Consider the following 12,454-nt stretch of genomic DNA (forward strand, 5'->3'; position numbering starts at 1 on the left):
TCCTAGTAATGTCTTTGTTGCCTTAGGCTAGAAGGCGTTAATATCTCTCCTAGTGACCATTACTCCACATGCTACTGCAAATGGCACAAACAAGTGCTTTTAAAAATAGCAGTATCTCCTTACATGTTTGGTGCTGTATCCCGTGGCAGTCTGCAATTCCCTCTGCAACTAGCTCAGGGCAATGTTGGGCACGCGGCTCGCCAGGGTAAGCACCCTGGCGGGCCGGGCCAGTTTTATTTACCTGCTGACGCGGCAGGTTCGGCCGATCGCGGCCCCCACTGGCCGTGGTTCGCTGTCCCGGGCCAACGGGGGTGGCGAGAAGCGGCGCGGGCGAGCGATGTGCTGGCCGCAGCTTCTCGCCGCCCCCATTGGCCCGGGACAGCAAACCACGGCCAGTGGGGGCTGCGATCGGCTGAACCTGCCGCGTCAGCAGGTAAATAAAACTGTCCCGGCCCGCCAGGGTGCTTACCCTGGCGAGCCGTGTGCCAAACGTTGCCAACCCCTGAACTACCTGTACTCTCTTAGTTTCCTTTTCTTCTGACGCTGTGCACTGAGTTCAGTTATTGTTTTCATTATATTTTCCCATTCTATCCTTTTCCTGGTTAATATGTTAGAAAATTGTTCCATTTAGCACAAATTTTTTTGCTCCTAGATATTACAGATTATATACTGCTGAGGACACACAAATGAGGACAAACACCTTATGTTGAATAGAGAAAGATAAGCAGCAAATTTACCAGCACATTCAGAGCACAAATATAGAAGATATACCAGTCCACGGCTTAAGATCATACCTAAACTTTTTCCAGATCCCAACACATAGGTGCAAGAGATTTATTTCCCAGTGTCAGTCAGGCACATTATTGTTCATGGGACCTGAGAAAGCTGGCTGTTGGTATGCTATGATATACCTTCTGTTTTGCTATTCAGACATTACTGCCCTCTTATTATATGCCTGGGTCTTGAAGTTGTAGATATTTGGGCACCCTACTAAACCTAGCCATGATTACTGCATATAGGAGCAATTAGAGCCTCGACGTGGTTACATCTTTTACGCAGGCCTTGGCATCAGATCTCTGAAATCATGTTCAAATATCAAGACCAAAGGAGGTATCCCAATCCCAGACTGAAAGAAGCACTCCACCTTTAACTTAAATGCTGGTTCCTGTAGGTGGAGATGACATTCCTTATTTAGCTATTAAATTTTTTTTAGCCCAGCTGATAGCAGTGCTTCTTTGTGCCTGGCTGATTTGGGGTAGGTCGCTCTCAGTCTGTCCAATTGGAGCTCTTTCACTTTGGATAAATAATTAAATATTTTTTGGAGCACAGCCATGAACCTGAGTCTCCCATATCCTAGGTAGTTTCCTGAACCATTGGGCTGTTGGCTATTCCGGGAGTCTTTTGCCAAAAAATTCCAAAGGTCTAGATTTCCTCTTAGTGCAGAATGTGAATATTTTTTTAATTCTCAAAATTTTTACAGGATGAGAATATCATTTTCTGCCCAGCTTTAATAGAGACAGTTTTTTAAAAGCTTGCATTCTTCAGCAGGTATATCAGCAACTTCTGAACACTTAAAATAACGTTTTAAAAGCCTTATTGTGCAGATTAGGCAAAATAAGGACGATAAAGACAGTTGCTTAAAATAATGTATTGGAATTTTTCTGACTGAAATATTCCCCCCTCCTTCTTTTTTTATGCTTTAGGACTTGGCTCAATATGTAAACGAAGTGAAGAGAGATAATGAATCCCTCCGTGAAATTAAACAGTTTCAGTTATCAATAGAGAATTTGGTATGTGATAGGCTATATTTACACCCTTGTTTATCCCAGCTTTTCACCATTGTTCTACTTTACTGAAATCTACTGCTCCTTACCATCTTATATAATACTAGAAACCTGGGTAAAATTCAGGTATGTGTATGTGTTGTTCTTTTGGCTGGCCTGGAATGATATCTGTATACAGTGACTTCCTCTCCATTTCCTTAGATGCATGCAGCTAAATCAGTTTTGTTGCACAGTGCCCCAAGTCCCTTGGTGGGTGGAATAAAAGGAGTTTATTTATGCCTTATCATCCTTAGTAGGACCAAAAAGTGCCAAGTTCTTTTTGACTCTTGGAGAATCTGGCTTTGTAGTATAATGACCAACTGACACTTGAATGTCAGATATTATCTTTACTCTTTCGCTGGCATATATGTTAAATAATGAATTTATTTTCTTTTTTGTTTTTAGAACCATTCTCTCTTAATGTATGGAAGACCACAAGGTGATGGTGAAATAAGGATAACTACATTAGACAAACGTGCAAGGCAAGACAGGTGAGAATATAGATCCAGTACTTGGGTTGCTAAAGACAGAATTGGTATTAGATAAATGCTTGTAAAATACAGCATGGCATATGCCTGTGAAATTTGGTGTCAGTTCAGGAATTCTTGTGCATACATCCTCCTTTCATTATACACACAGCGCTCCTATTAACATTAATGCCAAGGAAGTAAATTTTCAAAGTGGTTCATGAGAAGTTAGCCATTACATTAACATCTAAATCCCTATGCACTTCTTGCAGAAGTACTTTAAATGGTTCATGTTTTGTTACCCAATAGTTTAATTGCTAACTTTCAAAATCATAAGTGCTCCAGGCAATGTTTTATATGATAGTGTATTATTTTAAAAGGATTAGTGTACTGGCATACAGACAATTTTTTTAACCCTTTATATATATTATGTTTTCATAGGCATATCTTCTTATTTGATTTAGCTGTAATTGTGTGCAAACGGCGAGGTGATAATTATGAAATGAAGGAAATAATAGATCTTCAGAAGTACAAAATCACAAATAATCCCACTACTGATAAAGAAAATAAAAAGGTAAATGTTTATAATACTACTATATACAAAATATATGCCACTATTAAATATTTGAAATCCGTAGGTCTTGAGTGTATGAAATATTCTGCAACCACACTTCAGTAATTTGTATATATATTTTTAAATTTTAAAGCCATATAGTATCAAAAACACACTGGACATTGTGGTTTAAAGTAGATGACTATTAAAGGGCTTCAACTATGTTAATTTCTGATGTAATGAAGGGATATGAATGAGCCATTATTAAACTGAACAAAGGTGCAAAATAGTATGACCTCCATTTTTCCGAGCTCAGGGTTGGTGTTATACGATGAATATAAAAATATTGTCTTCTTTCTGCCTGAATATTAAATTGTTAACCAGTGAATTGCAATACCTTTCACACAGTGGTCTTATGGCTTCTACCTCATCCACATACAAGGACAAAATGGGTTGGAATTTTATTGCAAAACGAAGGATTTGAAGAAAAAGTGGCTTGAGCAGTTTGAAATGGCACTGTAAGTATATACTTTTCTGTTATGTAAAATCATTTCCTTAAACAGTATATAGGACTATTTTAAACAATGCTTTAATATGCATTTTAAATCGTAACAATAATTCTGCACATGCAAGGAAACTATTTTATTTGAATTTTTAAAAACAGAACTCGTAGCTGACATCTACAATGTAAGAGTATTTCCCTGAAACGCTTCTAGGAAAAGATAGAGGGCACTCTAAGCTATGTTTTGCTTTCTAGCATAGCTGGTAAGATTGTTTTAAAAATACAGTCTGAAACACCTAGGGAAAATATTAATTGTTTTAGCAATAAATATTTAACATAATGGTGACTGATTTTTCCATCTTTATTTCTTGGTACATTGAAATACATTTTAAGAGATATGGGGATGTTGGCTTTTTTCCTAGTGGCTTTAAACTAATTTATTATGTAGCATTTGGATCAAGTTGCTTGGTTTATTAAGTTTGATTTCCATTGCTTGACATTGCGTGTGTGTGTGTGTGTGTGTTTCTAACGTAAAAAAATAGCATGAATATGTTAGACTTTTCAAAAAGTAATGTATCAGAATATACCACTTCAGATTGCATTATAGTTATGTGCTTTCAGCTTTATTTTTATTTCCGATTCCGTTGGAGAAACAAACATGGGTATTGGTACTGAAAGTATTCTGATTAAATTTAAAACACAGGAACAAAGAAATCAGGTGGAAAAGAGACAGTCACTGCATTTTTTTGTAAAGAGGGATACAGAGGGATATTCCCCTAAGAGTGGTGAAATTAACAAAGACAGGGTATCACTTTATATGAATTTTTGGTTGAGTGAAAGGGTTGTCGTTAGCTGCACTCCATTGAAACACACTTACAACCTTAATTCCTGTTAATTATATTTTTTGTTTAATTTTTTTCCCTTTTTTCTTTTAATGAGAGCCAAGAGTTTAAATTGGGTAGCATAGAAGGTATGCAAGAAGAGAGCCTTGCTCTGCCATATGTTCTGAGGCCCACCAAATATGGTTTCCCTTCCTGCTGACATTATCAAATCCGTAGGAGTATGTGTGCTAGTGGGAGTTGTTCCTGGGTGTGATAGGTGGGGAGCAGAGAGGCTTTTAATTGGCCAAATACATCGAAAACTAAGCTCTTTGCCATGTCTCTCTGGTTTCCTGCATATACTGCCTATGCTGTCATTGTTGATATTTCTTTATATTTAGATAACAATAAAAGTATCCCTATTAAAAGCTCCTAATTAATTAGATTTATAATTAAAAATAATGCCCACCCTGCCATAATTATACAAATAACGATTAGCTCAGCCAGCCAGCTAATAAATCAAAGCAGTAAAACAGCCTCCCCCCACACACCCGTCCCCAGGAACATACCTACAGCCTTGTCCCAGAACCTTTTCTGGTTCCCTGCATGCCTTTTTCATGTCACCTCTCCCTATTCCCCTTCTCTGTGCTATTGGGATTCCCTGCACCCTCTTCATCCTATTCCCACCAGTGTCCTCCCCCAAATCCATGTGTCCCTCCTCTTGCCTGCCTCAGAGGCACCCTGCCAATACTGGGAAACATGGTTCCGTGCTGCATTTTCCTGTGACCCTCCCTCTTGCCCCATCCCCAGGCCTATGCTCCCTTTCCCTCCCTCACCCCTTCCCAAACGTCTTTGCAGCCATGTTAAACCTGATTTCCAGCACCCCCATATTGTGATTCAACTAAAAAGCACAATGACCCACTTTAAATGCCAGTGTATTTGATGCTGTGCAGGGACTTGTTTAATTTTGGCCAATGTTTGCATGAAAGTTTTGGTGTTTTCATATCTTCAAATTATCCTGTTTCTCTCTCTGTGTATGATGAGCTAATGTAATCACACATACTTATAAAAGTGGTAGGTGTTAACCAAGGCATAGCACTACTCATAATAGTGCTTTGGGAAAGGTAATTTATTGTTCCTGATTATCATAACTGATCAGAACACAGGGCTTGAGAGTTCAATGAGTTAATATAATAGCCTTTCACCTGGGTTCCCTTCTGGCCTAGGTCACCAGTGAAAATGAGATTTGGTGGTCTCAGCCTTGTCCCTTAGGATATTTGTCCACCTCATAAACCCACACCACAATTTAACACTATTCCACTTGATTGGCAGTCGTAATCTAGAGCAGCACAGGGCTGGAATAGTAGGGTTACTGCAGGTCAGGGCTGAGTTGTATTAGCAGAACTGAATTGTAACCTTGCATAGTAACATTCTTTGCTCTAGCCAGTATTATTGCTCCCTTATTTGTAGAACCACTAAAACTCACTAGATTTAAAAGAACTTGCAGCATTTAATCAATTTTGTAATCTCATACCTTTTTATTTTTTTCGTTATTTGTGGGTTTTGGCTTTATAGAATATCTCCCAAAAGTTGCACTCCCCTTGGTAGGATCCCTGATTTCCTACTTCCATGAGTTACCTCAGCATGTATTGTGCTAATGAAATTATAAATGCTGAAGCATGGAGTCTGCCTTTGGGAATAGACTAACTCCATTGTTTTTCCATATTGTTTGGTGAGTCTGTTTTTTTTTTTTCAGTTGTATTTCCTACTATATAGGGTGTCTATTAAAGTTTGATTCTGTTCTGAAAAGTTACTATAATAAAATGACAGTTTCTTCAGCACATTCAGAATTGTAGTTGCTGACTTAACAGGCAAAACATTTTAACTATGTATTTAGGACTGCAAAATCAACGCAGCTAAAAAGGAGTGAGCTGGATTCTTTCCTGTGCATCAGAAATAGCATTTTACTACCTTCCACTCAGTAATATCTATGCAAACCCACTGCCGTCTGAGAAGCTTCCTGAATGAAGATAGGGCTGCCCAGGTGTTACTATAAGAACCTAATTTGTGAGGAAATTCAGATCTCATTTACATCAGTTTAAATTAAGAACAGGGCCCAGTCTACCCTAGAAAAGTTTTACGGATATAACTGTCCATTCAGTTTAAATTAAACTAAAATATTAAGATCAGAATTTGGCCCTCTTTGTGCAGAGCCTGACATTACTGATGAAATATATAATGGAAAGAACCGAACTTCTCTCTCAGAAACCTAGGCTGAATTTGCAAGACTGGAAGAAAATGAGCAGATCTCATCCGGAAAACACTGAGGAAAAAATAAACATGGAACCCTGCATTGTCACTTTTCAGATTAGAACAGCTCTTTACGTAGAAAATTGGGAATACTTTTTATCCCCATGAGGATACTCCAAACTCTAGGCCTGATCTATGGTAATATGACAGGTCATCTTGTGGGGGAAGCTTGAGAGCAATGGGCACTGCTGCAAGAAGATATAAAATACATTAAGATATTTTTAACTATTTCCATTTATGTGGCAGTTCTCCTGTCACTGTGTCTGTATTTACTGTTATTCTGAGACTATTATTTTGTTTAGAAAAATGGCTAAAATCTATGCACCTCAACTTTTATTACCAATAAAAATTTCCTAAGTATTTTTAATAAGAGAGCTAGTACAGATGCTCTACATCCTCAGTGACGAGATAAACTGTAACACCACAGCACTAAATTTGATGCTGTTGACCTGTTCACACTAATCTACAAAATTGAGGCTGGCTCAGCTGGCCTTGAATCTAATGTATTGTGTACAACCTTTCAAAATTGTCAGTTAGTTTGGGGTGCTGGATCTTCTTGGCAGCATTAGAAAGAAGTGGGCCACTGGGGCAGCACACTAAAAATCACAATTGGCCTCCTAAAGCTAGAACTTTTGATAGACTAACATGTATGATGAGTTTGTGAGAGTGTTGCACATGAATAAATGTAACTGGCAAAGAGTAGTCCGATGTGTTTTTAACAGTAGCTTTTCCATTTTGAGGGGATTAGGGTTCTCTCTCTATATCTGCTTAACTCTCATTAATATTAATGGGAATTGTGCACGCACAGGTGGAGAACAAAATCATATGTTGTGTGATGGGTTTCCCCCAGGGTGCCACCTGGAATTAGGGTACCATTGAGCCCGCTGACCCACCAGCCTGGGCTCCCTCTCACACTGTACTGCTGTGACGAGCTGCAGACACGTTCCTGTCCTTACACTTCCTCCAGCATTCACACAGGTAGGGACATACCCAGCTGCAGTTACATGCAGGCTCTCTGACTAGCCACTACACGAACCAACAGTAGAAAGGCTAAAGCCCAGGTAACTCTCAGCTCCTCAGGCACGCACACGCCCCTGGAGCATAAACCCAAAATTATGCCATCTTGTGGTACACCGGGAACGGTACAGCGTAAGCTCATAGAGTTCGCCTCCCCTGCCAACTTCACTCCAAACTCACTGGTTTAGATTAAAACATAAAATAAATGTATTCACTACAAAAGATAGATTTTAAGTGATTATAAGGGATAGCAAACAGATCAAAGCAGATTACGTAGCAAATAAACAAAAATACAAACTAAGCTTAATATACTACATAGATTGGCTATGAATTAGAAGATTCTCACCGTAACTGATGGTACAGGCGGACTTATAGATTCTTAAGGCACAAGCTGCTTTAGTCTTAGAGCTTGGGTTTCTCAGGTCTTCATATACAGGTCTTCATGAAGAAATCCCTTTAGTCTTGGTCCAGCACTTTCCCCAGTTCAGTCTTTTTTCCTCAGGTGTTTCCAGGCGTCGTCTTGTGTGGGGAGTGAAAAACAACAGATGATGTCAGTCCCTCCCTTATATAGTTTTAGAATATGGCGGGAACGCTTTGTTTCAAAACTTGGCTCCCAGACCAGTTTGTGGAAAAATACTGACATCCCAAGATGGAGTCCAGAGTCATGTGGTCTGGTCCTATGCCTTTGCCCTCTTATAGCAGCTATTGTTTACAGGTTTCAGAGTAGCAGCCGTGTTAGTCTGTATCCACAAAAAGAACAGGAGTACTTGTGGCACCTTAGAGACTAACAAATTTATTAGAGTATAAGCTTTCGTGGGCTACAGCCCACTTCTTCGGATGCATATAGAGTTGAACATATATTGAGGAGATATATATACACACATACAGAGAGCATGAACAGGTGGGAGTTGTCTTACCAATTCTGAGAGGCCAATTAAGTAAGAGAAAAAAACTTTTGAAGTGATAATCAAGCTAGCCCAGTACAGACAGTTTGATAAGAAGTGTGAGAATACTTACAAGGGGAGATAGATTCAATGTTTGTAATGGCTCAGCCATTCCCAGTCCTTATTCAATCCTAAATTGATTGTATGTAGTTTGCATATCAATTCCAGCTCAGCAGTATCTTGTTGGAGTCTGTTTTTGAAGTTTTTCTGTTGTAAGCTAGCCACCCGCAGGTCTGTCATTGAATGGCCAGACAGGTTAAAGTGTTTACAGGGTGGCCAAAACGCCCACAGGAAGGTTAAGCTATTCCACAGTCCATTGTCTTTACTGATGGGCTATCAGCCCTGTCTGGCTTCTTCATTGTTTTGCCTGAAAGGCTGGCTGTGGGTGTTTTCCAGCGTAAGCCCATTTGAAATACAGATCACTATTCTGTATTCATAACTTCAGATACAAAAATGATACAGTCATACAAATTGGATATCATATTCAGCAAATCATAATTTTTCCAATGACACCTCACATAACTTATCTTGTATAAAATGCATCATAATTATGCCATAACCATATTATATTACTACTATGATGAATATGGGGTGCAGTGTCACATGTTGTTTCAACAAAGTTGTGCTCCTTAAAAGCAGTTCTAATAAATCCAGTCAGTTGGTGTTTTGTTTTTGCAGCTGTATTAGTAATTTTGGATTAGATTATAGCTATGTAGTTTAATGTGTACTGTTGTTTTTAAAAGAAAAAGTGCTACAAAAAGTGTTTAGTATACACAAAGTGGTAGGCTACATGCAATCTTCAGCATGCCTAATAATGTAGATGTTAATGGAAAGGCATTACATATCTAAGAAACTGTTGATACTGTGTTCAGCCAAATTATTACATGACATACAATGTAAGTATAGTAAAAGTAATAATAGTGAGCTTTGACCTAAGAGATAAGATCCACTGTTTCTTGTTATGCTTATAAAGCTAAAGTGTGAAGGCATTATTTTTCTAGAATACACCAATTCCCCATCTAGTCCATTATCCTTCCTCCAAGAGTGACCAGTGCTAGTTGATTCAGTGAAAATGTTAAATTCCCCATGATGCACCTAATAATTATGCAAAAGAATACAAGATGCAGAGTTAAGATCCCTTCTCGTTATCAGTCAGTATTAAGTTTCTGCTACAAAGCAGGAGAGTCGATGGCTCTTTCAGCTTTATTCTAGCTATTTCTACTGCAGCTGCCTTTCTTATTCTTACAAGCTAATTTCTTCACATAACCCTGTGGCAATGAATTCCAAAAGTTAACTGTGCTTTACTTAAAATGTTTTTCCCTTTTTATCAGACTTAAATGTGCTTTTCTTTATAATTTTATCAAGTTATCCTCTTGTATTCATAGAATCGTAGAAATGTAGGGCTGGAAGGGGCCTCGAGAGGTCATCTAGTCCATCCCCTACACTGAGGTGAGATTAAGTAAACCTAGCCCATCCCTGGCAGGCATTTGTCTAACCCGTTCTTAAAAACTTCAAGACCTGGTATTGTGCAACCGCTCTTGGTAGTCTATTCCAACTGTGACCCAGACCCTATTAATTGGCTGTACTGGACTCACCTGATATGATCCAGGTGTGATGGGCCTACTCCACCCACAGGAATCAGCTACATAGTGATAGCAAGGCAGGGATGCACAATATTGATTTATATTGGCATTAGATTTTCTGTGCTATTCAGTGTTCACTTCTTAATGCAGAACTTATTTGCATTCTTTGACCACCACTGTACACTGAAGTGTTCACAGTGACATCTAGATATTTTCCCTGAAAGACTACAATTGCATACTAGATTTACACATTGAGTTAGCAACTCAGAACCCATCAGTGTAACTACAACATGCAAAATCTTGCACTCCCGTCTGTGCTGAATTTCATCTGTCATCCTGATGTCCAGTTTGCTAATTTCATTAGGTCTTATTGTAGTTTCTCGTTGCCTTTCTCACTGCCTAGTCTACTGTAAATTTTTCCATCAGCAAACTTCAGCTTCACTATTCAAACCTTCTTTCAAGTCATTAAGAAATACGCTGCATAAAACAGTGCTGCACGGGTTCCAAGATGTATAGAGCCAAAGAATATTGCAGTACCTCATGTAACATTGTTATCTTCAACATTCTCCAAATCCATTGAGTCCTATATGCTATCATCAAATGCTCTTTGTGGTGTGGAACGGTAGATTTTGAATTATCAGTGCTGTTTTGAACATTGTAGTGATTAGGGTATATTATGGGCCAGTTGTCCCCATGTGTAGTATTAATATGAGTCCAAAATAAATGTGTTTATGTTTTTACATAAAACTGACTTCATCTTATGCAGGACCCGCTTAGTATATTAACAATTTCACAAGACTATGGAATCTTGTTCCAGATAAGCCTCAAACTGGATGTTAAACTGTTTCTTTGTCCTAGGAAGAATCAAATATTTCACTGAGCTATCTTAAATCTCTCATTTTGGGCAGCATTCTTAAATATTTGAAAGCTGTCTCTCTCATGAAAGAGTTACTGGATGTTGTGCTTTTAATTTTAACAGTGTCGTGTCCAGTTTTTGGGGTGATAATAGGTTCTTAAGTAGTTTGTGCTGCAGTAGAGGTATGATCTAGTCTACTAGCTTTTTAAACTCATTCTTTAATTTGGACACCAGCTGTCATCCTCTAACACAAGAAAGCCAGAACAGTCCATCTGGATGGAAGAAAACAATCCTGAGATTCATTGACACACAAACCTGATAAATATGTGCATCACACCTTGCATAAGCACACACCTACATTTTAAACTAAGAAAGCTGCATAATGCATGGATATAGTCCTTTGGTTACCTAGAGTGTTTTTTTTATGATTATTTTTTAAACTAGTACTAGAGACAGGGTAAATGAAAATGATTCTCCTATCTATTATTATATCTCCATTTCCCAAATTTGCTTTATGCTCTGTGACTAATGACTTATTGGTCAAAGCCAACTCAGATAGACCTGCTCCCTCAGATACTGCATAAATAATGCATATGCATTAAAACTCTTTCTGAGAGACTATTTGAGCTGTGACATATTGAACACTGACATACTAAATTAAAGCTGTTGCTATCGATGCATTTTAAAAGCTTTAGCTACACACTGCATTTTCCAAACAGTCTGGAAAAGTATTTCACTTTTAACAAACTGGATCTAAGTTCACTTAGTTTACCAAAGCAAAACACAAATATGCCTGTCTGGATATCCTGGATATCCTGCCTGTTTTCTGAAGTGGTATGAAATGGAAGAAGGAATTGTGTTCTATACCTACAGAGGTAAATATGTTGTTAATCTGAGTCATGCTTTACAGCTAATGTACCACAAATGGTACCTTATTTGAAAAAACAGGAATCAATGGGGGTAGAGGAGGGGCCACAGAAAGAGAGTTCAGATGTCTTCCCAGTGGCAGAATAGAGGGTAGGGATTAAAGTGGCCCAGGCTGCAGCTACGTGCTGGGGAAAAAGTGAGGAGCTCATGTTGGCTTCACTGCCTGCTATCCAGTCCTGAACAGTACTTCCCTCCTGTGCCCTGTATCACCATCTGCTTGCCTAGCATCTCCAGGTTTGTCAGTTTTGTGGATGCATGGCCTCCTGGCATTTTTGGGGCAAGGGAATAGGTGTTGTAAATGGACATAGTGCGCCTTCCTTCCCCACACCATAAGTCTTCTTAAGGATGATGCTTCTTGGAAGGATCAGCATCCTCTTGTCTTCAGGAAGTTCCTGGTGCACCTAGTGTTTCTGCTGGTCCCACACCGATAATGTAAAAAGGGGCAGGGTTATTTCTTCAAAATGGAAAATTTAGGCGATGGCCCTAAATTACCTGAACTCAAGCTAAGTGTTAGTTTTACTCACTAAAACTGTGGGGAAGAAAGAGGTGTTTTAAGTTGTTGAGTTACACATAGTTTTATCCCCAACATTACTAAAAATCAACAGAGGGTCCTGTGGCACCTTTAAGACTAACAGAAGTATTGGGAGCATAAGC

General features: G+C 38.8%; 1 protein-coding gene across 1 annotated transcript in view; it reads left to right on the forward strand.

Annotated features, from left to right (window-relative positions):
- The window catches only part of VAV3 (vav guanine nucleotide exchange factor 3), a 238,930-nt gene that overhangs the window by 114,634 nt on the left and 111,842 nt on the right, over window positions 1-12,454 (forward strand). Inside the window, exons 12-15 of the mRNA XM_054037316.1 lie at window positions 1,704-1,790; window positions 2,229-2,314; window positions 2,732-2,864; window positions 3,252-3,361. Of these exons, the coding sequence (XP_053893291.1) occupies window positions 1,704-1,790; window positions 2,229-2,314; window positions 2,732-2,864; window positions 3,252-3,361 (416 nt within the window). The remainder of the gene's footprint in view (window positions 1-1,703; window positions 1,791-2,228; window positions 2,315-2,731; window positions 2,865-3,251; window positions 3,362-12,454) is intronic.

This window comes from Malaclemys terrapin, chromosome 8 (genome assembly GCF_027887155.1).
Source record: "Malaclemys terrapin pileata isolate rMalTer1 chromosome 8, rMalTer1.hap1, whole genome shotgun sequence".
NCBI lineage: Eukaryota > Metazoa > Chordata > Testudines > Emydidae > Malaclemys > Malaclemys terrapin.